Below are 26,740 nucleotides of genomic sequence, written 5' to 3' on the forward strand. Positions count from 1 at the left end.
AAACAAAATCATTGGAATATTGCTTTATCCACTTTTGAATGGGGTTGCAATAAGACAAAGACGACTCATCCTTGATCCCAATAAAGTCTTTATAATACAACCCTTGTCCCTTAGGAGTGTGATCCACATACTTCAAGAAATGGCCTCTTTGGCTTCCATCTGCATCATTCACCAAGCTTTGAGATGGGATCATAAGAAATTTGAAAAGTACTTTATGTTTTCCCAACCAAGATGAGGATGAAAAGGGAATGATGGATTTAGACCTAATTTTTTTCTTTTTTTGGCCTGAATTCTAGGGCGTGTCACACCTTCTAATGTTGTTGTTCATCCTTCCAACAACTAACAACTGATTAACTGAAAACACTGTTGTCCCATAGATACTTCAACACCAATAATATTATTTCCTAATTGTATTTTCAATGACAAGTTGAGGACAATTTGCAGAAGGAGATGGTTGGAAACCAATGTGCTGAAAAACTTGTTTCCATTTACAAATATCAACCTCAAAAGAGTGCTTTGATGTTGATTTGTTACATGAATATTCATTCAAGTCTAAGCAAATGGATGATTGAAAACTTTCAAATTTATAAGATAATTCTAAGTGCTCAAAAGTACATGTGCCAAGCCTAATGGAATATGGATAGCAATCATCATGAGTAGGAGGTAACAAATCACCTTTTCATGTTTGAAACAAATTTGTGAACATATTCTCTTCATGTGGTCCAAGATCCACATCATATATAGATGGTTGGAAGTGGTCATAAAAATCCTCTCAACATGTTCTTACAAGAGATGGTTGCCTCAAAGACAACAATTCTATGTCCTCATCTATGAAATTGTTATCAATGTCATAAATAAGATCCTTATCAAAATGATAATAACTGATATCTAATTTATCTTTTCCCACACGTAGAAAATCATCAATATTATTAGCTTTTGAAGGATTCTCCAGAACATCTTCCCGTTCCAAGTTTTCAAAAGATGTGTCATAGAACATAAAATCCTGGAAAGGAGTAAAACTCACCTCATCCTTGTCCTTCATGGGAATGCTGTTTTCTTCGACAAGCTCTTCTTCATGTACTTGATCTTCAATATAAGGTGTTTCGTCACAATTCTCCTAAGAGTTCTCTTTGTTATGATCTTCAATATCATCTTCATTGATGTGTTCTTCAAGCACTACATTGTTGATTGGATCAACATGGTTTCTTCTTGATCTTGACAACACTCTTTGTTGTCCTTTTCCAAGAGGTAAAGAAGGTTATTCCTTTGTAAAGCTTTTGACAAAATTGGACCAATTAATTTAAATCAAAGTCCATAATATCAACGCTAGATGAGTTTTTCAAGGAAAACTTTGATGGAAGGTGTGCTCTTTGGAGGACAATGGTTCTTGACCCAACTCTTTTGTTTTTCTCCTAAATATAATAAGAATTGTCTTATTAAGGCATTCTCATGTGTTCCATTCAACCATGAAACATGCTTCATGAAAGACACAACAGGTAGGATAACAAAGTCCAAATCACCATTGACTCTTAAACAACATTTTTAATACTAAGGTTGAAGAGGATTTGGGTATTTTTGGATGTTCTCGATATTGAAAGTAGGATATAGTTCATGTAAGTTCCTTAAAGCCATGCTTTATTCAAATATAGAGTTATAGAGTCGCTAGGGTGAAATTGGAGTATCTCCCCCCTAAAAGAAATTGCTTGCTTCACCCTACAAGCGTTGTAGAATCACTAGGGTGAAATTGGAGTATCTCCCCCCTAAAAAAAATTATTTGCTTCACCCTACAAGCGTAAACCTTGAGAATCTGTAAGGAACAAGGACTTTGTTCCTCCAATGGAGTCACAAGGCGAGTGCACTGAAAGAGGATTTGAGATATACTCATTAGGGAAAAGTTGAAGCATAAACTTTAGATCTTGAGGAGGACTCAATCTCTCCCGAGCAACAAAGCCAAAAATTTTACATCCAAATCTAACACTTTAGTGCAAATACTCACTATGAAACCTGGTCAAGTGCAACAATATGAGTGTCACCACTGTCACCTTGGCAACAACTCTCCTCGTTTTAGAGATGGACACAATCCAACACAAGGGAGGCTCCCCTCTAACTACCTCAAACTAAATGCCCCCCAAGGGTTCTACAATGATTTCCACCCGAGGCTGAAGATAATAAATCAGGGTTTAGGGTTGACTATAGAGTAATTTCTAGATTTGAGTTCAAAGGTTCCTATGGCTCAATCTAAAGGCTTAGGTTAACCAATGAAGGCTTAAGATAGGTTTTCAAGCACACACAATCAAGAAATAACACCTGGCCATCATAAACTAAGTTGAAGATCAGAAATTGCAACAATATAATGGTTATGGTAGCAATAATTTCAACTCTAGAAACTATGATAATAAAATGTAAAATGAACGTTAAATTTATGGGCAAATAAGAGAATAAATTACAACTCCTTTCGATTGTTAAAAGGGCATTTAACAACACTTAAATCCTAGACGTCAACCCTAATTTAGGGTTAGAAAATGCACATGAAATATAGTTTTTACTTGTCCAGTGTACTCCAAACATACCCTAACCATAGGACAATAACATCGAAGACAATAAATGTTGAAAATAAATGATTTTGTATTAATTACAATCTAATGAACCCTAGAACAATTTAAAAAATGGTATTAGGGTTTTATGGATTGACATGAGATAATGCCTTATCAATCTGGGGCTAATGGAGTATAGGATTAATATTCCTTGGAAGAAAAGAGATGGTTGTGGATTTAAAGAAATCAAGGGAGACAAGCTAGTGTCCCTCAATTCGTTAAATGTAACATCCTTTTATTCTCTTTGACAAATAAAAGGAGGGAGCTAAACCTAGGTCACCACAAGAGAACTTGATGAAATCTCCGTGCAAGGAGAATTTAAAGATATAAAATATCAACAAAACTTGGTGATGGGTACATTTTTACTCAATGTTTTAAAAACCGGTCGTTTCGAAACCGAAACGGCAGAGTCGAACCGATTCGATGCGTGGAGGACTGACCCGGCCAAGGAACCGGTCCGGTAGACCGAGTCACACATGACTCGGCCGAGTCATGTGTGACTCGGTCTACCCGGCCGGTTCCGATATGACTCGGCCGAGTCACAAAGGAACGGCCAGGCACGCGTTAAACACAGAAAATTAATGATTTTTTTGGTATTTTTTAATTGTTTAATGAATTTTTTGGATCCCAAACTGTTATAATAATTTGCTTAATGTTTTTGGGGTCCATTTCCCCCTCCCAAACCCTATTTAAGACACCCAAATGCTCTCATTCACTCACAGCAGTCTTATGCATTTGAGTGAGAGTCTTCTTTGAGAATTAGTGAGTAGTTCTTGAGCTTGTTTTGGAGCAGCAGTGAGGAGTCTTGGAGGAGCATTGTAGCTGGAGTGAGGAGCTTCTTGGGCAGCCATTTGGAGCAACATTGAGGAGCTGATTCTTGGAGCAAGCTTGAGGAGGCAGTTTGTGCCTGGAGGTATTTTTTTCCACCTCTATAAATATGTTTTTGCTTAGTAAATTTTAGGTGCATATCAAGAAAGCTTAGAGAGTGTTTTTTGTCAAATAAATGAAACATTGAATCAATGTTTTTTTTTTTTTTTTTTCATTTTCAGATTGTTTTCCTAGTCAAAAAATGGCACCTAGAGCAAGAGATCCTGCTTGGGCATATGTTGAAATGGTTGATAGTCAAATGCATTGCAAATTTTGCCATAGGAAAATTAAGGAAGGTCCTGGGGGCATTAACAGGCTGAAACAACACTTGGCAGGGATTAGAGGCCAAATTACCCCATGTACCTCACCAGAAATTGGGGAGATTAGAAAGAATTTGTTGGCCAGCTTTGAGAAATTTAAAGAAGATAAGGCTAGGCAAAAAGAGATACAGGCTGAAATTGGGAGGAAGAGGGAGATACAAAAAATGATGGCTACCAACCCCCACTATGATTTTGAGGGTTCTTCCTCTATCCCTCAAAATGAGGCATCCAACCCTTTCCGTTATGTTCCTCCCTCTTTTGGTTCTGTTCAAGATAAGGGAAAGGGTAGAATGAATTTGAAAAAGGGTGATGTGACTATCAAAAGTTATTTCACTCCCTCCTCTCCATCAGATGCACATGGTCCTGAAGTTAGTAAAGGTCAAATTCAGCCCACTTTAGATGACCATTGGAAGAAAGAATTGAGGGAGACTGCTTGTGAGTACATAGCTAGATGGTGGTATGATGCTGATATCCCCTTTAATGCTGCTCGTCCACCATATTATGAGCCTATGTTTGATGCCATACATGCTGCTGGAAAAGGCTTCAAAGGCCCTACTATGCATGAGCTAAGTGGGTTTCGTTTGCAGAAAGAAATTCAATCCATTAATGAGTATTTTGCAAGAGTTCAGGGACTCATGGGCAAGAACAGGGTGTACCATCATGTCAGATGGATGGACTGATCAAAGAAACCGTACCATCATAAACTTTCTTGTCTTCTGCTCACAGGGAACCATGTTTTTAAAATCAGTTGATGCATCTGATAAGGTAAAAGATGGCCACTTGTTGTTTCAGCTATTGGATCAGGTTGTTCAGGAGGTGGGGGTGGCTAATGTTGTTCAAATCATCACAGATAATGCCTCTAACTATGTTCTTGCTGGTAAACTGTTAGAGGAAAAACACAAGACCATCTTTTGGACCCCATGCGCTGCACATTGCATAGACCTCATGCTTGAGGATATTGGAAAATTAGATTGGGTCAAAAACACTGTAGATCATGCCAAAATCATAACAAAATTTATCTACAATCATACACTGGTTTTGAGTCTCATGAGGAAACACACTGGAGGCAAGGATATTATTAGGCCTGCCATCACTAGATTTGCTACACATTTTTTGACATTGCAATCTATATGCTTTCCCAACATAGAAACTTGCAAAAGATGCTTTCCATCAAAGCAATTGGTCTAACAAACCAGAAGGCAAAGAATTGAAAAGGAAAGTCCATGAAGAAACTTTTTGGAGAAAGGCAATAGAGATTGTGAAGCTTGCTGAGCCACTAGTTAAGGTGTTGCGGTTGGTGGATGGGGAAAGGTTGGCTATGGATCAAGCAAAGGAGCAAATAAAGACATCATACAAGGATAGAGTGGCAAAGTATGGGCCCATTTGGGCAATCATTGATGAAAGATGGAACAATCAACTCCATCGCCCTATACATGCAGCTGGGTATTTTTTGAACCCACGGTATCATTATAAAGCTAAGGAGTCAAGAGCTTTGAGGGGGGAGGTCAGAGATGGACTGGTTGATTGCATTGAACGCATGATCCCATCGGAGTCTGATCAGCGGGAGATACATCGACAGGTCACATCCTTCAGCGATGCATCAGGTACCTTTGGGAAGAACCTAGCAAAGATTGCAAGAGAAGCAGATGAGCCAGGTAAACAAAAATTTCAATTTTCAATTTCTTAATGGTTTTACTCTTTTTATTAAAGTTTGTTAAATCATTTATAATTTGAAAGTTAGATATAATTTGTAATTTTGTTGAGCTTCAACCTTCATCTAACTCATAATTCATTACACTCCTATGTTTTTTGCAGCACAATGGTGGGAGGCCTTTGGTGGCCAGTGCCCTGAATTGCAAAGGTTTGCAATTCGTATTTTGAGTCAAACTTGCAGTGCAACTGGGTGTGAGCGCAATTGGTCTGTCTTTGAGAGGATTCACACAAAGAAGAGAAACCGTTTGGATCAAAAACGGTTGAATGATCTAGTTTATGTCCAATACAACCTTCGGCTCAGACGAAACCAATTGTTGAACAAAAGACCTGATTCAGATCCCATTGTGTTGGAAGACATTGATCCAACATCAGATTGGGTAGTGGAGAGTCGTCCACCAGAGTTTGATACTGATGAGGATCTTGATGTAGATATAGATCTGGAGACATCAGCTGAACTTAGAGATGCTGTTCAACTTCAGCCTGTTCAGTTGAATGCAGATCCCAATCCACCAGCCTCAGTCTCACAGCCAGCAAGGACTCCAGTTGTAGGTGCTTCCTCTGCTCAGCCACGACAGAAGCGCAACCGCATATCTACTCTATCTCAGCTTGCATCTGCTGCACAGCCTGCTAGTGGTACTGGTACCACTTCTACAGTTGCAGTTGGAGACGATGATGATGAGGAGGAGCCATGGGGCCCCCTGTTTGACTCTGATGATGATGATCCAGAGATTGGTCGAGATGATCTTGGCTCCTCTGGCAGTAGCTACTAGCCAGGGCCCAGTAGTATTAGTATTGCAGTCTGGTCACCATCACAGTTTACTTTTGTTGTAGAGGCCATTTCTAGCCTCCTTGGTTATTTGTATTTTGTTTTGAGTCTTTGATCATGTATGACAATTGACTATGTATTGCCATTGGGTACCATTTTGATATAGTGGATTGGTTCATGAGCTATTTTGATCATATGTTGTCTTCCATCTATATTATAATGTTGTGTGTTTGGAAACATGAATGAAAATCTTTAAAATTATGTTTAAAATATTTAAAATTATGTTTTTTAATAAAAAAAATAAATATTTAATGTATTTTTTACAACGACCGAGTCATTGAAATTGAGCCGGCCGAGTCATTACCGTTTCGGAGTCGGAGTCGGAGTCGATCCTCGGCCGAGTCGGAGTTTTAAAACATTGTTTTTACTAGGTTCATGACAAAGGAGTTCAATAATCAATGCTACCAAGATCAAGATACATAGAGGACTTCGTTCTCTTAATTAAATGCTAGTTCCATACCCTCATACATGATAGAATACAATGGAAGCATTGCAATCCCGAAATCCAGTAACTCTATTGGATTTTTAGTTCGTTATCATTAATTGCATAGCATTAGTAGGGTCTTAGGATTAAATATTAGGCTTCCCCACTCATAAATTATTGTTTTTAGGCAAAATTCAAGGGGGATGCCCAACCCTTTTTGAGGGGGAACACCCACAAGTAGCCCTTTTGGGGGAACGTGGGAAATGTTTTCCAAGGCATCCTCTCGTCCCATGAGTGTGAGAAATGTGGGTAGCGCGCTTTCCACCCTGGGGGACACATCCTTGTGGAATATTGGCTAAAAACCCCTAAAATATGAAAATGCATGATACAAGGTAGATAGGTCATCAAGTCGACTGCCAATATAGCCTCAAATGTGAAAACACATTGAAATAACATGAAAAATCCCCTTAAAAGGGCCACATGTGAATGTAGAGCTTAAAAAGGGTGACATCATCCTCAAAGGACATGTCTCTCCATCACTAAGTGCAATGAATGGTCCACAAGTCATGTCTGCTCATCAAAGGTCACGTCTCGTCATCCAAAAGTGCTCTCTCAAGCTCGACATCATCATCCTCATGTTCACTTCATCATCTAGGATACCATGCCATCATATAGGAGCAACTTCTTAGCTCCAATGGGCAATGTCAAAGGTGTTAGAGGTGGATGAGTGTCTTAGGGTGCATGCTATGTCATCATCAAGCCTAATGCCCATCAATAGGGGTACAATGTCCAAGGCCCTCCAAAGGTTGTATAATCAATGTCCAAGATCATCAACATTTTCCAATGAACAATGTATATGTCTACACTCTAGATCATCATCAAGTGCAAGCTTAAGGAATCAAGTAAGATCAACTAACTTGGACGCGAAATCACATCAGGGATCTTTTTTTCAAATTTTACACTAGCTTAAGACCTTACACAAATTTGCCAAATTTAGGTATGGGAAGATCATCAAATACCCTGTTGGGTGCTACTAGCCTTAGGGGAAGAAACAATTCGTAGAGGTCCTTCAATCAATAGGTATGAGTTATAAGTGATATGGTCTGGGGTGTTCTTTGTGAGAGGTGTCATAGTCTTATACATCGGTTATGCAAGACCATCATCCATGAGTGCCTTTATGGAGGGAGCACTTGCATTACTTGAGTTACCCTTTCCTTGACACCTCCTTTTCCACCCTTTACTTGACCTTTTTATTTTCTTTGATTTGGGCTTTCATTTCATTTCGATCCCATTTTTGTATGGGCAGTCTATTGCTTATTGGGTTTGGGATGTTTCTTTATGTCCCTTTTACTTTAATGGGTATGGGACTATGGTGATGGCCTCACATGAGGGGGTAGAGCTCAAGTTACTTGGATTTCAATCATCATTCATTTCTTGCCACGTTTTTTGCATTTTAGTAAGTGGCACATGCTTTTAACATTCTTTTTTTGGCAGTTGCATAAACCTTTGGCACTGTCCATGTCCATTTCCTATAGGATGAGGCAATTAGGGAACCAATACAACAATCAAATAAAAGGAAGGACAACAGATCAAGGATGAGTGGCAAGTGTTAAGTATGGAAAGACATGGGCACACCACTTCTATGAAAGCCTCTTATTTGTGCCCCTCCTAGGAAGTGGAAGAAAGATCACAAAGTGGTTATACTAGACCAGGAGGAAATGATGACCACAAGGTGAAATGAGGCAATGTACATAACTTCCAAGCAACATGATCCATAATCAGATTTCAACCCATGATCCTTACTTAGATACCTAAAACATTGAATTTAAGCATTTCATATTGAACAATGGCTAATGCAGCCCATGCTTGTTGAACTAGCTTCATCGTATGAGTGGGTGTGAGGCATTTTTGAAGTTGCTATTTGAGAATCATGTGAGGACGTTGGATGGAAATTTGCGTCTTGGGAGATTTTTTTTTCTCATTGGGTTATCCACGCACATGGATGGTAACAAGCTATACTTGGCCAAATTCAATCTCTCAATATTGCTTGAAACAAAATGACTCAGAAACATACACTCCAAACAATCCCAAAATATACCTTCCTTCAAGGTTTAAGGTTCTATTTATAAGTTATGGCTTCAGTTCCACCTCCCCATTTGATTTGGTATGCATTATCTATCATGTAATGCCCCCTATGGATTAATTTCCCAAGGGAGGATGGAGTAGCCTATCCAACATCGTAGGCTATAGTCGTTGATAAAGGGGGAAAGCCATTATCCAATCTTTTGGGGCTACATTGGGTAAATTATGGGGTAGGTGGGGCAAAAAACCTAATTTTGGGGTTGCACTTGTAACCCCTCACATTAGATCAAGGAGGAGAATATTCCATGAGAAATCTATAAATAAAGGAGTGATCTAATCATTTTCTCATCATCGAATTGAATTGGATTATCTTTGTTTTCTTTGAGCCTTAGCCTTTGAGGGTTTTACAACCCCTTTTTTCTCTTGACTAGTTTCGGTGGAGGTTATCCCACCCTAGCTAGTTCCTGTTTTTCTTTGTTCTAGTACAACATATTCACTTGAAGCAGTTCGTTTCTATCCTGGTTAGCAAGAGAAAAGTTTTGGGGATTATATTGATTAATAATCTTTGTCTTTAGGCCAACGAAGGATTATTTACGAGCCACAATGAATTATTCCTACTGTAGGAACGCATGTTAAGGGCACGTCTACATAAGAGAAACCTTTCCGAGTTGATGTGAATACAATGCCAACACTTTGAAGCACGAATTTGGGTACTAATGGAGGTGGAGGTTTTAGGGCACATATTTTTCACTGGTCAAAATGAGGTCCTAGAGGAGTCTAACCTAGGCAGTGACACCCATTTCCAGTTTTGCTTCGGGTTAGCATTGTGGTCGAGTTTTTGGGCGACAGTTACTTGGACAAAGGTTGTTGTTGGAGTGAGTTGATACATGGATCTTCGTGCCAAGGGTTTCATGCGGTAGTTGTCAAGACATCCCAAGGATCTCCCTATGACATGAAAGAAACATTGAAACATTGGCGGCTGAGAAGGGCATATCCTTACAACTGCTTGGTTAGGGATCTTATAGCAATAAAGGAAGATTTCGTCATTCCATAGTTACAAGTTAAAGTAGCATGCAGATTGAACAAAACCACGACTAGTAAGTGATAGTTGGACACCCAATCTAGTTGGGGCAACATTAGCGTAGTCGAATTTTAGTAAAGGCTTGAGGTCCAGCTAGGGAAATTATTCTATGAAGTAATTGAAATTGTTGTGGATTAGTACTCTAAAGATACTGTTGAATATTAACATTATAATTGGGAACCATTCTTGCTGTTCATTAGACAATTAATCTATAGTAGGCTATAGAAGAATTTGTGATTGTTGTTCATCTTTTACATCGTTGAGGATACCTAATGTTATATGGGAAAAATGAATAAGCATTCCTGTTGTGGTATATAACCCTTGTGTAAATTGTTGAATGTAATTTCCCTGGCCACTTAGGAAGCTTATGATGGAGTGTGCTAGCCTAAAGTGGTTCCCATAGGCTAAGGAGGGGAAATATTTAATAAAGGGGACTTAGATTTCCCAAGGAAAACATTATAAAGTCTAAAAATGAGAAAGGGTGATATTTCCTAGACAAGTGAGAAGTCACTTTAACTTTATAAAGTGAATAAAAAGGGAAGGTGAAAAGGCAACCTTAAACTCATAAAAAAAGGAAAATGAGGACTCTCCTCATTTGTGCATTTTGTGAGTTGGAGAAAGAACTCTTGAAGAGAGTTTGAAGTAGCTGCCATAACAAATTTCGATGTTGAAACTGGACACCCTAGTTTGGATTTAAGGGTGAAATCATTCAGATTTCACCTCTGAACTTTCATGGAGAACAAGTTCTACATGAAACATTGAGGCATTCAAGCTTTGTCAGTGGATTTTATATTCTTATACAATATTTTCTATTTTTTTATGACTGGTTGAATATTTTCATGGAAGAATGGAGGACCAGGTACACATTTAAGCCAATATAAGGAGTTTGAGTATAGGATTGTTAATACTCCAACTTTGTGGGGCCCATGAGTTGTTAAAAGGGGCTGCATACTTTTTGGTGGGGCCGGTCCAAATATTTCCCCAAAGAAATAAAAGCATAGAGATTCACGTGACTGAGTTTGGAGGCACGAAGGCAACACGATTCCCATTGTAATTTATTGGCTGGGTCAAGCCCTTCTTGAAGGCAAAAAGTGAGTCAAGTTAATTCTTTTTTGATAGATGGGCTCATTTTCCAACTGCTGGGCCGAGTTTCTGCTAACAGGAACCGAGTTCTGGTTTAAAGGGAGTCGTATTCCCCTCTATCAGGTCAGGCCGTGGGCTATTCTCAACTGTTGGGCGTATATTTCCTCCACAGAAGGCCACATTCTGCCCTTAACAAACTTGTTTGACTTGGATGTAGGCCAGTGAAGAAGCAAACTCAAATTTGTTGGAGGAGTTGATGTCAGAACGAGCAAGAATAGTCTCTGCATGCTGGTATGGAGTCTCATACATTTACTTTGTTGATATACAAGAGTTCTGGGTCAGTTAAAGACTGTACCAACGAACAATCATTACAATAAAGTGGTAGCAGTCAACTAGAACACGCTGCTGAAGACACACTCTGACTTGGCTAATGCACTGGAGGCTAACTCACTGAATTTGAGTGCTAGATTCCTCTATTTCATTACAACGTCGTTGTTTTCCCTTTATAAAATATGACTGCCTAAATGATGTACCTTGCTCAATTGAATTGAAAAAAAACTGTTTGTGGGCCCATACTCTTGATTTATAAATTGTGATAGCGCTGTTCATATTTTTGGGTGCATTTCCAAATGAGTTTAATCTATACTGCAGTGTTTTTACATTGAAAGAAAGCCATGGTGTATGTATGTAATATCATTTAATGAAAATACTCCTCTACAACAACTTGTCTAGACTCTGATTTCTTATAACTTTAGAAGGAGGTTTATAACCGTTGACATAGACAATAGTATTTTTGGAGTCATTTCTAAATTAGAATATTACAGTGCTTATTAGAGGCTTAGTCTTGGCTCAGCCGCGGGTTATCATTGAAGGGCCATAGTTTGAAGGATCATTTGCAGATTGATAATGTTTATGACAGAAGAGAACCTTTATACAAGGATAACATATAGAAGGAGACACACTTACAGAGAACCAACTCCCTTTACGGAAGAAGATATCCCAAACACGGAGAGAGGAAACACCAGAAAAGGGGAAGGAGATAGAGGAAACCCCTGAAGTAGAAGGGCCAAACATGGGTGACAAGGAGTAACAAGCTTTTAACAACTTGCTTAGGGCCATAAATGACTTTGCCAAGGGCCAAAAAGAGATGGTGGACTTGATGAAAGGCATGACAAACACAAGAAATTCCACTATGAAGGAGCCATTGAATGGGGAGGGTCCAACAATGCTGAGGGCAATCAGACCTGTACTCATGTGCAGAACCAATCACACATTGCTACTAAAATTCCCAGACCCAATATGCCTCAGTTTGTACAAGAGACAACAAAGGACTTAACAGAGCAGGGTGATTTTGGATTTCCACGCTGCTATGAACTTCATTGATTTCTGCCATCTTCAACGGAAAAGCAGACCTAAACCATTTCAAAGGGTTTCAATGCAGAATTAGGAGCTACATAAAACTTTGGGGAAGGTGATCATCCCCTACTTTGATGGGCCAACCAAGTGTTTAGCTTGTTCATGGGTTCAAAAGATGGATACATATTTCCAGTTACATCAGATGACCGAGGAGGCAACTATTAAGCTAGCCACACTACACTTGGACGACGAGGCCCATGAGTGGTAGTTCCATGGGTTGGTGACATTGGGGCATAACAACATCACCTCATACGTAGAGTTCACTTAGAGGCTTATTGAGCGCTTTGACAAGAAGGATTCAAAGATTCATTTTAGAGAGATGGCACAACTCAAGTAGACATGTAGTCCCTAGGCTTATATTGCAGAGTTTTAGAGGCTGGTCGTCATGGTCACATATATCTCAGAGGCCAGATTGGTGATGCTTTTTGTGGAGGTGTTGGTAGAACCTCTACATGGATGGGTCAAGAGTTTTGAACCTACCACTCTTTGTGCGGAAATCAATAAAACCAGGGACTTACAAGATGCCGTTTCCAAGAATAAATTCACTCCTAAACCTTCTTTCGCTCATAAGGGTAAAGAAATCGATCTTTTTGTTATGAATAAAATATATATAAAATAATACAAATAATGTAAACAATAATAATAATAATCAATGAGTAATTAACTAGTAATTAGTTAATGAAGAGGTATGTCCCTAAGGACATGTCCGTTGGTGAAGAGGTATCTGCCTAGGTATATACGCAGTCCCTCAACCTCATCGTAATCACAACATCAATTCTTTTATACACTTTAATATACAATTAATTTTTCCTACAATGGATATTCTTGTTTTTGAAGGATTCTAAAGATTACTCCGTTGCATATACGAGCTTTGTTCGTTACAGTGGTATCAAAGCCATGTTCTCTGATCCTGACCATTGGACATTAAAGTTTTCATCCACGTAGTTGTCGTGTAATTGAAGCGTTTCTCTCGAGTGTGGAGATTCTCCATTTGCCATTAGGCCTTTGGCCATTAAAAAGAAAAAAAGAAGAGAGCAGGCATTTGGCCATTCGATAAAAAAAGAAAAAAATTAAAAAAAACTCAATATATAGAGTAGAAAAAAAAGTTAAAAAAAAGATCATATAAAAAAACTTTAAAAAGAAAACTGAATAAAATAAAATAAAACAAAAAGCTGAAAATAAAATAAAATTAGAAAATACATTTAAAAAATAATATAGAAAAAAATAATTAAAAAAATTTATATATCAAATAATATTTAAAAAACCTTATCTACTGCCACTGCTACTATCGATAGATTGAGTCGACCATCATAGCAGGAAAATCTGTAGCCACTGCCATCTAATCGGGTCAAAAACCCATCCACAATCGCCGACATTTACACTGGTTAAAACTCGTCTCATGTAGCCTCGACTTCCCGCGTCCCCTGTTGTACCTACCACCACTCCTATTTATCTGTTAGATGGAACCACAACCGTTGCATTATCTCCGACGCTCAGTTGTTGCCTCCCCAGCAACAATTGCATCCTCGTGCCTGCTACGACTACCTGTTGTCGCCACTACTGACTCCCACAACACAGCAACCGAGGAATTCCACCATGCTGCATGATTGCACTACCACTTGCTCGATCAACCACTGCTCTAGCCGCAACCACGTCCTCCTTATACCCTTTAGTTCGCTGGTCAAGCCGCTAATCCATCAATCAATGTCCATAGCATATAGCCATTCACTATAACAATCACAACTGTATTTTTTTTTCCGTCTATATATTTCATACATTAAAATAATGACCACCGTGGAGAAGAATAGCAGGGTGTGGGAGGAAAGGTTGACCAACGCGTCCATACACCTTTACTTGCGTCCATACACATTTCACAATTCTGTGCAGACATTTCCTTCCAAATCCATACCAATGGGTGAGTTTAATTGCCCATATGACTATACGGAGAGTCATCGTCATTCAGCCCCAATTCCCCTTTGCCACCGATCACCTTATTTCGGAAAGCCGCCTTTTCAAATAGTCGTGACCCCCTATACATAAAAAGTTGCCCAACTTTAAAACCTTAGTATATATGTTAAATTGAATTAAAAGCATTAATCACACACACACACACACACACACATATATATATAATTAAAAAAAGAAGTAAAAGTCAAAGCTCATATAAGAGGAAAAGGAAGCAGTTAAGATGAGTTCCACATACAAGTCAACATTTTGGACTAAATGTCCATTTTGTCTAAATGAAATTGGATATACATATATTCAAAAAAGTTGTAAATTAAGTTGTCTAGCGTGTGGAAGATTATTTAGTAAAGAAGAACGTTAAGAAAATGAGCAGATGCTAATGAAAAGATTAAAGGAAGAAATCACAAAACTACAACAAAAGAACGAAGCATCGAAAAAGAAATACAAGGATCTTGAAGATCGATTTTACGAAGAATCAACTGAAAGTAACAAAGAAATTTGGCGTCTAAGAGATCATAGTAAAAAATTACTTGAGAAGGTCAAGAAGTCCAAAATTACGAGGAAAAAATTAGAAGTAAAAAAGTGTCTCAAGAAGAAATTCAACGAGAATCCATCGGAGAAAGAAAAAGAAAATTTGCGCTTAAAAGACCTGAATCAAAAGTTATTAGAACAAATCAAAAGTACAAAAGATAAAGAGAAGGAAACTAAGGACAAAGTCAATGATTCAGAAAATGACGAACTTTCACGCCTAAGGACGCAAATAAATAAGCTTAAAAATGACAAGAAGTCATTAAATAACAAATTAGAACTACTCAAGGAGAAGTATCAAAGTCTTTAGTCCAAGTCAAAGAAAAAGGAACAAACACAAATCCTATTAATCTAACAGTTTAGACAAATCCAAATCCAATTGCAGTGAAGACGTACTCAGAGGTTGCAATTCAAACAATGGAAATTCCAAGTGATGCTTTAGTAAACAACTCAACAACAACAGTACCTGAAATAAATCAGGAAATTGCTACACACTTGGTAAGGGAAAGTCCAACCAAAAGAACTCCTTATCGACATTCGAATCACAAGAGTAGACAACTAAGTCGGTGTACATATTTAAACCATTCAGAACGAAAACAACATATTTATGTTCCAAGGAATATTGAAGCTTGCAGAATCCAGTCCTATGATAATAATTCATTATAAATTTCCAGTGATTAGAAGATTCCACAAAAGATTAATATAGGATGGTCAAATCCATTCTCGGTCCGACAATTTTGTTTATCACTCAGAGGATCATATCATCTTGTATCAATGAAAATGGAAGTTCTGAGACGAGAAGACATTCGAAACAAAAAAAGAGATCAAGCCTTTTCATCAATGAGCTTTGAGGACAAAGCTTTTTGAAAAGGAAGGCAATGTTATGGATAAAATATATATAGATAATACAAATAATGTAAACAATAATAATAATAAATAATGATTAATTAACTAGTAATTAGTTAATGAAGAGGTATGTCCCCAAGGACATGACCTTTCGTGAAGAGGTATCAACCTAGGTATATAGGCAGGTCCTCACCCTCATTGTAATCACTACATTAATTCTTTTATACACTTTTTAAAATACAATTACTTGTCCTACAATACATATTCTTGTCTTCGAAGTATTTTGTTTATATTTCTGATTTGGTACTCTTTTTGGCCTGCGTATGTTTTTTGCACTACGTTTTGTGTGATCTTGGAAAATCAGAGAAAGCGAAAATTGTTTTCTTGACTGTGTATGCTCTTTGCCATGCACTCTATGCAATCTTGGAAAATAAAAAACAATGAGAAAACTTGCATTTCCCGGGTAAACTAAGCAAAATCTAACCCCATTGTTACTGAATTTTTGGATTTGTTTTTTTTGTTTTGTTTTGTTTTTGTTTTTGTTTTGTTTTGTTTGTTTTTTTGTTTGTTTGTTTGTTTGTTTGTTTGTTTGTGTTTGTGTTTGTGTTTGTGTTTGTGTTTGTGTTTGTGTTTTTGTTTTTGTTTTTGTTTTTTGTTTTTTGTTTTTTGTTTTTTGTCTTTTGTCTTTTGTCTTTTGCACTACGTCACGTGGTTAAAAGTTTATTTAGTAAGAGGTCTTGGGTTCAATTTTTTTTGAAGTTACTTTTTGAAAAGTTCATGCAAACTTAATTGTATTTTTGTTTTTGTTTTTTGTTTTTTGTTTTTTGTTTTTTGTTTTTTGTTTTTGTTTTTTGTTTTTTGTTTTTTGTTTTTGTTTTTTGCACTACGTCACGTGGTTAAAAGTTTATTTAGTAAGAGGTCTTGGGTTCAATTTTTTTTGAAGTTACTTTTTGAAAAGTTCATGCAAACTTAAATTATGTCATAAATTATTGTAAAGTTTATTCTACTTGTAATATAAAAGTGAAGCACTATTTTCCTTTTTTATAAGTTATTTTTTGCATGCAATTCTCATTTATAAAGCATCTTCATTGTAAAAGTGATTCTCACTTGTTTTGTAAAAGTGGGTTACTTCATAAAGTAATTTAGTTGTAAAAATGAGCTTATAGGAAAAGCTAGCAAGGGAATTTCTTTTCATCTACATTGATCACCACGCGGGCCAACTTCTACTTGCCATGTGGCTCTTTGTTACCGTTAATGATTTTTTTTAGAAGGGCATAACGTTCACATCCAAAGTCTGTTTTCAATGTCGTTTTTTTGAAACAACCTATTTTTCGAGAAGTTTCTATCGAGACAGTCGTTTCAGCATTTGAACCATATTATTTACATATTTTAATATGGCCACTCCAAGTGAACTTTTGATTACCAGTACCAACTACTTCTCATGAAATTCGGCATGGAGGATGTACTAAGAAGTAAATGATTGTACTGGATTACCGTGGGACAAGAATTGTTGGAAAATGAGAAACAAAGTGAATTTTTTTTCTTTACTATGTATGCTCTTTGCCATGCGCTTTGTGTGATCTCGGAAAATCCGAAACAGTGAGAAAACTTGCATTTGCCGGGCAAGCTAAGCAAACTCTTACTCCATTTTTTTTTCAAACTGTTGTTTGTTTTTATATGAGTACTTTTTCTTTTTTGGCAAGCACACACCTCAAGGCAGAACTCCAACAACAGGTTGTAGGCTATATAATTTTTTTCAATTTTATTATTATTAATTAATTTATTTATGTGGTTCATGGATCGTAGAGATCATTGACCGCTACGTCCATGAAATATTTGTCCTTGGCAGATCCAACCGAAGGGATCACTTCCTATCAGCTCAACCATGGAGCCTGTCCCAGAGGGTGTTGAGGGAATTGAACCCATGACATCTCAGTAGTGAAGGTGCTTTAACAACAGGGACTCGATCAATTGAGCTAACCCTAGAGGCTAATAAACACCCATCATGTCACTTGGAGGAATTGAACCTGTGTGGGGAGGATTCCGTTCCTACCTCCCAACCACCCGGGATACACCCAATTGACAATAGACTGTATAGTTGTATAAGTAAGTTATTAATAACCTAAAGGCTGTATAGCACATGATAATGCTACTCGGAAAGGTTTGACACATTAAAATTTCAATTTTCAAGTTTTGATAATGCTAAAAGAAAAGCTTTGATACAATACATAGAAAATAATATATAGTGTACAATGTTGAAGAAAGTCTAACTAGGTTTGGTCTTTGTAATGACATGATCTTTGTAAATGATGTAATAAAAGAGAATAAGTTATTTTTTTTGTATGCCTTGCTACATGGGTTTCATGAGCAAGAAGTGTCATAGGTCAAAAGACTTCATCTTGATGTCTTTAGGATTTGTTAATATGTCAAAGAGTCACGCCATGTATAAAGAAGCTCTTCATGAGCCTATGTAAATGTATACAAGTCTACAAAAGTGTGTAGCAACCCTCCAAAGACCAAGATCAATCCTCCATTAGCAAGCACAAGAAGTTTGCAAGCAAAGTGATAAGGAATTCATCATATGTCGGCTTCAATATTGATTTAAATGTACAAATGGCAGTCATGTTGGCCTAGAAAAATAGACACAATGATTCATAAAGCCAAGTCGACTTATTTTGGAGCTCAAACCACTATAAATACCCGTCTAGGGTATCTGCAAATCACAAGTACAAAACTTGCATTTCTCCTCTAAAATTTCGGATGGGTATGAGGTGGAGGAGGGAGATCTCGGTTGGATACAGGATCTCGGTGACAAGGTGCATGTCTAATGTTTCATATGGGTGCAGGCAGACATGTCTTTCTCGGAGGTCTGAAACCTTGGATGGGTACAGTAAGGTACCTTTGTCATACATATATCTTGCAAGGAAAAACATGGCTTCAATCTCGGTTAAGATCACAATCTCGACATAATTAGAAATAATGGTAACCATTACAGTCTCGACCTAAATGAAAGGTAAGGATCTCAGTATCACAATCTCGGTGGACCTATTTCATAACAGTCAATGTATATATGTGAGGGAAAGAACCTTAGAATCCTTACTGTCTTTGTATGGTCTCTGTCTCACTGTCTCGGCTTAAGAGAGATCACAATGATCCTATAGTTACAATCTCAGTCTCGACATACTTATCATAGAACACTCTGTCGGCATGCTCAATGTCAACATGATGATCTCAACAAGAGTACAGTGATGATCCAAGTATAGAAGGAGATATGGTGCAACAGTCACCTTGATGATTGTCATAATGAAGACATAGAATCAAGGTCACAGTGAAGATCTCAAGAAGTCAAGAGACCTCGTTAACATGGTGAAGAAGTAATAATGAAGATCTCAGTGATGCAGTAGTGATGGCCTCAATGGAGCGGCAATGAGGATGATCTCAGCAGTGATAGAGAAGAGGATTGGTGTCTTGGTCTTGGAGTGGCAGAAGTATTCGTTAATTGGATTCTCTATAAGAAGAATTTTGTGCCGGTTTTCCTCTCCAAGAGAGAGAGGTTTTGGCCCTGGCAGAAAGCCAAATACTCTGTGTTCTTTTCTCTTTTGTTTTTGATAGCAGTTTGATGAAGCAAACACATACTAATAATAATATGAAGATCAAGCTAAAATTGCAAAAGAACTTCACAAATTGTTATCATGCTAAAGAAGAATCTCATTAATTTGATTGCCTTAGATTCTTCAACATACAAAAGGTGGCTATGTCATTAATAATTAAATTAGATTAACCCCTTCGAACTTTAGATGAAGAGTCCTCTTGGAATAGTATGATACATACGCTATATCATGTTCTCAAACAGTGGACAAAATTCATTTACCATTGTAAGTAGATGGGAGTTTTAGATTTTAAGGCAAATTTCAAGGAAGATGACAGGTTGATCATGACATAGACTTGAAACATTAAGATGAGCATGTAGATTCTGGACATGTAGTAGATCTATTCTACATCATCATATCAATAGATTGATCACTGATTTTGCATCGTGATTTTAGTCTTCAGATTTATAAATTGTATAATGATTTCAATTTTAATATTCTCATTCATGAATGGTTTTGATTTTAATGTTTAATACATTTACTAAAAAAATATTATTGTATTTTTTGCACGTGGCTTTCCCCAACCATATTTGGATCCTCGCTATTAAAAAATCTGGTGGATCCATACCCATTAACTTAGCTAGTTTTACATCAGCTTGCAATTGAATTCTCAAAGTCTCTAAATACTTTTGGGATGCATAAACGTTAATAATTTCTTTAAAAAGTGAATTTATTTTGCCACAGTCCTATCATCCCAATAGTCACATATTTCCAAGTACTTTGGTTCCTTCGCCTCGTTGGCACTTTTTTTTTCTGATAACAAGATGGCATCAAAACATGAACAACCTCTACACTATGCCTATCTCATCTATAAACACGAGGGTCATTTGACCTAGTCAACCCGATGAATAGGCAATTGCCCTAACTTTGCTTTTTTTAATCCAAAGAGACACAACTCATCATTATAAATAGTTATACAACAGGAAGAACCTATGTTGCCAGGAAACAGATATGGATTTGGATACAGATATGGATCCGCAAGATTTTTAAAAAGCCAGGATCCAAATACGGCGGGGAAAGGCCACATACAAAGAAATATAATAATAATTTCGAAAATTCTAAATACTTATTTAAATTTTAAAGTTAAGAACATCTTCTTTTTTTATCTTAAAGATAGAAAGATAATATCAATGGAAAAAAGGGTTTACTTAGTTTTTTTCCTGCAAGGTTTACATAGTATTAAACATCTTCCCATAGTGATAAACACATTAATTATGACGATGCTAATGTGAGTTTTTAAATTGTATAACTAAAATCCATTTGTAAAATTCACCATTAAGTTGAGAGTGTGCGTGTGTGTATTTGTATAATTAATAATATATATTATATAACTTTATATTTATTTATAGCCTAACCTTATAATTATTACATTCACATCCCAGCTTAGCATTAATGATAACAAGATTAGCGTTATAAATATTCTTATAACCTATTAATGATAACAATGGTTGTATTTTTTCTTATAATGTATTAATTTGTTATCTAATGCAAGCTGGGATGTGTTCGCACAAAGAGCCCTGTGAGAGAGAGACTAAGGCTTCAGCTAGGCGAAGACGTAACAGTTCCAGAAAGATTGTGAGCAGACCAATGAATGGATGGATTAACAAATATACGGAGTATTCCAAAATGCAGGAACCATTTCATGCGTCAGGGAACTGTTTCCACCTGAAATGGGACTGCTTTGCTGGCAGCTCTGTCATGGATCTAGGTGGTTCAGGATCTGGATCTGAATCTGAAACATGGTTCTGCAGATCCAGCGTCGAGACCCTGCAGATCTCTTAACATAGGGAAGCACTGACAATTGCTATATTCTTTTAGATGAACATTTAAACGTTGGTGGACACTATCAAGCAAAGTTAGAATAAGATTGTCTTTAGAGAATTCTGGTGTTCTGCTTATGCTTTTTCTCTTTCTTAGAGGCTTAACTTTAAATAACTTGTATCCATAATCTACGAGATACAAGATATTATAAGACATTGCAACTGTGCAGAAAATTTGGGAAATATTTTAGATAAACTATATTTATCTTACTCGGTGATCTAATGAAACAAGTCTTTCTCTGCTCCTTCCCTGGCCCTTTGAGCATGTGTACTTGTTTGACTTGAATATCATATACGCTAGTGGGATGCCAACTGCAAGATATGAGTCTTTAACTTAGTTTGCAAATTTATTACTTTGAATTGGAAATGATGAGGTGGATCTAAGAATATTTACTTTTAGTAGAAAATATATGTCTGGATAAGAAAATAGTGCCTTAAATATGTTTTATGATGTATTTGTACATTGCAGGGATGTCATGGAAGCAAGGCAGGCAGAATGCAAAGCTTGGGCACAAGTGCATAAGCTAAAGTCTGCCCTTGATGAGCACAGTTTGGAATTGCGGGTCAAAGCAGCCAATGAAGCTGAGGCAGTCTGCCAACAGAGACTTGCTGTTGCTGAAGCTGAGATAGCTGACACAAGGCAAAAGCTTGATGCTGCAGAGAGGTGGTGGTTCTTTTTCGTAAACACCTTTTATCAATAAAGATCAAATCTATATGAAGGTTGATGCTTTCTTGCACCTTTTATTGACAATCTTTGTTATAAGAAGTCACCATTAAACAAAGGAAGATCTCTACAAATGACACATTTTATCTAATCTTGTGACTACTTCGTATGACTGTGTTAACCCCATCATAAAAATATGTTAGCTTTCTTGTCTGCAGCCCACACTGTGCTTTTTATTTACTCTTTCTTTGTTTGTGTCAAATATTTAGAGTAAATATTTTGTGCTTATGCATTGCTGGATATACTCATAAATCTTTGACCCATGCAAATGTTAGATGCTTAAGAGAATCATCAGCTATTTTCGAGCGATATTAAAAAAATAGCTAGACAGTTCTCCAACTTTAATAGCTAGGAAATAGTTATACATAAGGGGATCACATTGCATCTCTTCTTTGTTGTGATTAAAAGTTCACAGGCTTCCTTTGGTTTTCTTTTATGAGTCTTTTTTGAAAAGTTCCAAGTGCCTATCAAATATACACTCTCGTATGATTATGTTCTCCTCTTTCGGATACCATGTCCATGCTATCTCTTTTCATTTGGAGAATGGTCATTTCTGTAATTTTAATGGTTTCCTACAATTAGTGTATACATTTGGATTTTCAAGCTCATTTTGTGAGGATTTGAATCACTTCTTCCATTTTCTATCCATTTCAATGAATGAGTCTTTTTGTTGTCATTTTTAAAAGATGCCCCTCATTTTATTTCACTATAAACCCAACTAGATGATTTTGGACCTTGTGCAGGGACATATTGGAGTTCACTGAGGCTCTGAAAGCTAAAAATGAAGAAGGAGAAGCCTATATAGCTGAAATTGAGGTGAGATTTTCATATTCAAATATTACTGGGAACAGAAATCAAATGATCAGAGGTTTACTTTTTCATTATATTGATTAATGAATTGTGCTTTTATGTTTGAAAGACTATTGGGCAAGCATACGAAGATATGCAAACTCAAAATCAACGATTACTTCAGCAGATAACAGAGAGAGATGATTACAATATCAAGGTGAGTATCCCATACGAGGTCTTTAAATCTAGAATCAGATCTTGGCTAATTCTTAGAGGGTTTTCAGGTTCCAGTTTACCAAAAGTCAAGTAATTCAATTAAGACAACTGGATGCTGTTTCATTTATGTTGTTGAATGGTAGTTGGTCCATCCTTTAAGGGGGAAAACATTTGATTTTATATGTTGTTTGCTTATTTAGTTCCTACCCCTGTGCTATCATAACTAAAATTATTTTAGCTGCCTTTGCTTTTGTATTTTATTTTATGGTTTCTTTCTAGTTTTTAGCATTTCGTATTGGTGTTCGTTTATAGTGCATCTTTTGTATGATAATCAGTACACTAAAACGTAGGAAACATAATTTCTCTTGGCTCATCTTTGACAAGAAGAATACAGTCATCTTAATGTAAGAATTATTGGAATATTAGTTACATACTCGTAGAAGTAGAAACATCTGCTTAACGATTGATTAATCTTGTTATCATTAATACGTTATAAGAAAAAATACACACATTGTGGTAGATAGGTTTATGTTCAATTTTACTAATCCCAGCTACTGGAAATTTATTACTTAGTAAGTTTTCTTGCTGTAAATTAATTTATTGCTGCTCTATTGAATAAAAGCATTTCTGGAATTTTTAACAGGTAAATAAAATAGAAACAGTGGAAGCAAAACACCAAATTTCATACATATGCACACAAATAAATTCTGCCCTTCAAATCCGGTTTTCCATTAATTAAATTCCTCAGCCTACAAGGGCTTTCCCAATTGGGAAAGTAAATGCCTGCTGAGGAAAAAATATACAGCAAAAAACTGAATTTTCCAGCTGAGGGAATTCTTTTTCCTGCCCCTTTTGCAGCTGTATGGCCTTCTGCCCTCGCACATGTGGCAGATCTGTGATCAGGTCATGTGTGTGTGGCTTGTGCACAACTCGTACGGCCTCCTGCCTACAGCCATGTGGTACAGACGACTGCCCGAACTTCCGGCTCTCTTTACACGTGCTGTACCTGCCTCTGCATCTATTGCATGACCTCCAGCCCACACAGTACAGTCTCTTGCCTGTGCAGTACAGTCTCCTGCCCATGCAGTACCGTCTCTGCATCCCACAAGTGCGAGCTGTACAGCCTGTATTCTGGTGCTGAAATACTCAAACCTATTCTTCATTTTGGCTGGTTGATGGAACTTTTTCTTTGTTTCCCCTAGTTCTTTTCCTCTGGGATCTGCACACTTGGATGGATGTCCTCCACCCAATCATTGAGATCTCACTGTCTCACTATGCCTTGTTTTCATTTGATGTGTGTTTTCTCTTAGCCTAACCTTCCTTTCATAAGTTGGAGTTATTGCCGAATCCACAAGCCTAATCTCCAAAGTGATTGATGGTTGAGATTAGATCTTGACTTCACTTGAGATGAATGGTTGAAATTCATCTAATTCACTAGTGCAAATAACCTTCGCATTTTATTATAATGATGGGTGGAGTGTCCATCCCAAACATTGGAGAAACTAAATTCGCAAACACAGTTCGTTTCCAAAAAACTCATCTTACAATAGGAAATTTGTAGTAAAATTTCAAAGATATAGGATATGATAATCCACCATGAAAATTTCCAATCCAATCCCAAAACACCAAAAATACCAAAGTTATTCACTATGAAATACACCGAGAATATATAGAGAGGAACCCTTAAGGTAGGGTAACACCATCAAATGCTCCTTATATAAGGAATCACTCCACAAGCCATGCTTGTTACAAGACATCAAAACTCAACACACCTCCAATACAATAATACTCGTATGTTTTTATTCTTTCTCATGAGTATTCCTAAGGGTCTTATACCAAATAACCCTTCTTATTATATTGTTTTCTTTTAATTATAGTGTGGGCCTATGCCATTACTATGTCCACATTACATTCATTATTTCCTTGGGTGCCTCTCGAGGTACCCCATGTTATCCTCCCCCATGTTATCCTCCCTATGTACACCACTTTCCAGCCCCCTTGGCATGTTTCATTCTAGAAACATGAGAAGAAGCCATATAATGACTTCTTGAGCAAGCCAACTGGTACCATGCACGAGCATCCATCCATCCTAGTGAAATGTATGTGGTGTCAAACTGTAGCCTTTCCTTGATCTTGATTCTAGCTTTTTCTTGGGATCCACGTCTTCATTGTGCTGCTTTGATAGCTCCATGTATCACTTTTATTTGTCTGTGTGCCTCCATACCAATTACTTTTCTGATTCCATGTTGATCTATAGTAAGTTTGTTGATGTTCAAATCCTTGCTTTGATGACTATTATTTCTCTAAGTGGTGTGTATGTTTATATATAGCAACCTAAGTCACATGACTCGAGGACATGAGACACAGAGGACATGTAAATATGAGTATTCGACACGACACAAAGATCCCGAAAACAGGACACGAGGGACACACACACATAATACTGAAATATAGTGCCTGATCCATATTTTTTAGAAATTAGAACTTCTACAAATTTGAATCATGATGATATCTATTTTGTATTTAGCAATTTACTAGTTACTTTATTAATTTACTACATTAATGATGTTCACAGTTCAATGTTCATTGTTAGTGTTATTAACAATTGTTCAAGCACATAAGAAACTACTAACAAGAAATTTAGAAATAACATGATTGATAAAATAAACCTAGAAATTTAGAATAAATTGTGAATTGCGCTCTTAATGTGAAGTTGTGAGCACTATGCTTGAATTCGGAAAAATTCCTCACACTGCACAACAAATTCGATTTCAGCGACAAGCATACTCTACTTCGGCGGCAAACAATGACAAAAAAAACCCAAAAATAAACCATGTCTCGGGCTTTAAATATCACTTTTCATGGGACACGTGTCCTAATAAGAAGGGAATTGTATCTTCAACTGAGGTGGATGAGTTTTCCACCAAGTTCAACAGAGTTTTCCTTGGTGATCAGTGTTGCCACAAGTGTCACATCATCTAGTGTCTGGTACATTGATAATGGAGCTTCACATCACATGACAGGGGTCAAAGAGCATTTTACAGGTCATGCAGAGAGGGATGTAGATCTGGAGATTGTGCTTGGAGATGACTCCATGGTTAGAGTAGTCGATGTTGGGACCGTGTCCTTTAAGAGGGAGTTACAACCTCCCTTGAAAGTGACAAATGTCTTACATATTCTAGGGCTAAAGAAGAACTTGATATTGGTGTCCACTTTTGAGGATGAGGGATTTGACGTGGTGTTCCGAGATGGACAGGTTTTCATGTATTTTAGGGGATCCAATATCACTTCTGCCAAAGTGATTGGAATCTGCCATGGGAAACTCTACAGGTTCATGTTTCATCCTACTAGAGCGTTCGTTTCGATGACCGGTAGCAGTGATTTGTGGCATAGGAGGATGACCCACTTGCACCATGGGGCTCTGAGAGTATTGGTGGAGATTGTCACAAAATTTCCGGAGTTTAGTGCAAAGCACCATGATCTGTGCAAGGGGTGTGCTTTAGGAAAGTACACCAAGACAACTTTCCCAAGCAGTGATAACAGGGCAACCGAGATACTTGACTTGATTCACTCTGATGTGTGTGATCCGATGTCTTTTGTATCATTTAACATATGTGGGTATTATGTCACTTTTATTGATGACTACTCCTGGAAGACATGGATCTATTTCATGAAGACCGGGGATGAGGTCTTCAAGAGGTTCGAAGAGTTGAAAGCTCTTATGGAGAACCAGACAAGGAAGAAGATCAAGGTCCTGAGGTCTGACGATGAGGGCGAGTATACCTCCCCAATGAGA

At 37.2% G+C, this 26,740-nt stretch overlaps 1 protein-coding gene across 1 annotated transcript in view; it reads left to right on the plus strand.

Moving 5' to 3' along the window:
• The window catches only part of LOC149258491 (E3 ubiquitin-protein ligase BRE1-like 2), a 114,353-nt gene that overhangs the window by 38,461 nt on the left and 49,152 nt on the right, over nt 1-26,740 (plus strand). The window contains exons 13-15 of the mRNA XM_089415425.1: nt 21,685-21,879; nt 22,683-22,755; nt 22,859-22,945. Of these exons, the coding sequence (XP_089271551.1) occupies nt 21,685-21,879; nt 22,683-22,755; nt 22,859-22,945 (355 nt within the window). The remainder of the gene's footprint in view (nt 1-21,684; nt 21,880-22,682; nt 22,756-22,858; nt 22,946-26,740) is intronic.

Source organism: Pinus tabuliformis, chromosome 6, assembly GCF_031772625.1.
Source record: "Pinus tabuliformis cultivar Carrire ecotype Pingquan chromosome 6, CPIR1, whole genome shotgun sequence".
NCBI lineage: Eukaryota > Viridiplantae > Streptophyta > Pinopsida > Pinales > Pinaceae > Pinus > Pinus tabuliformis.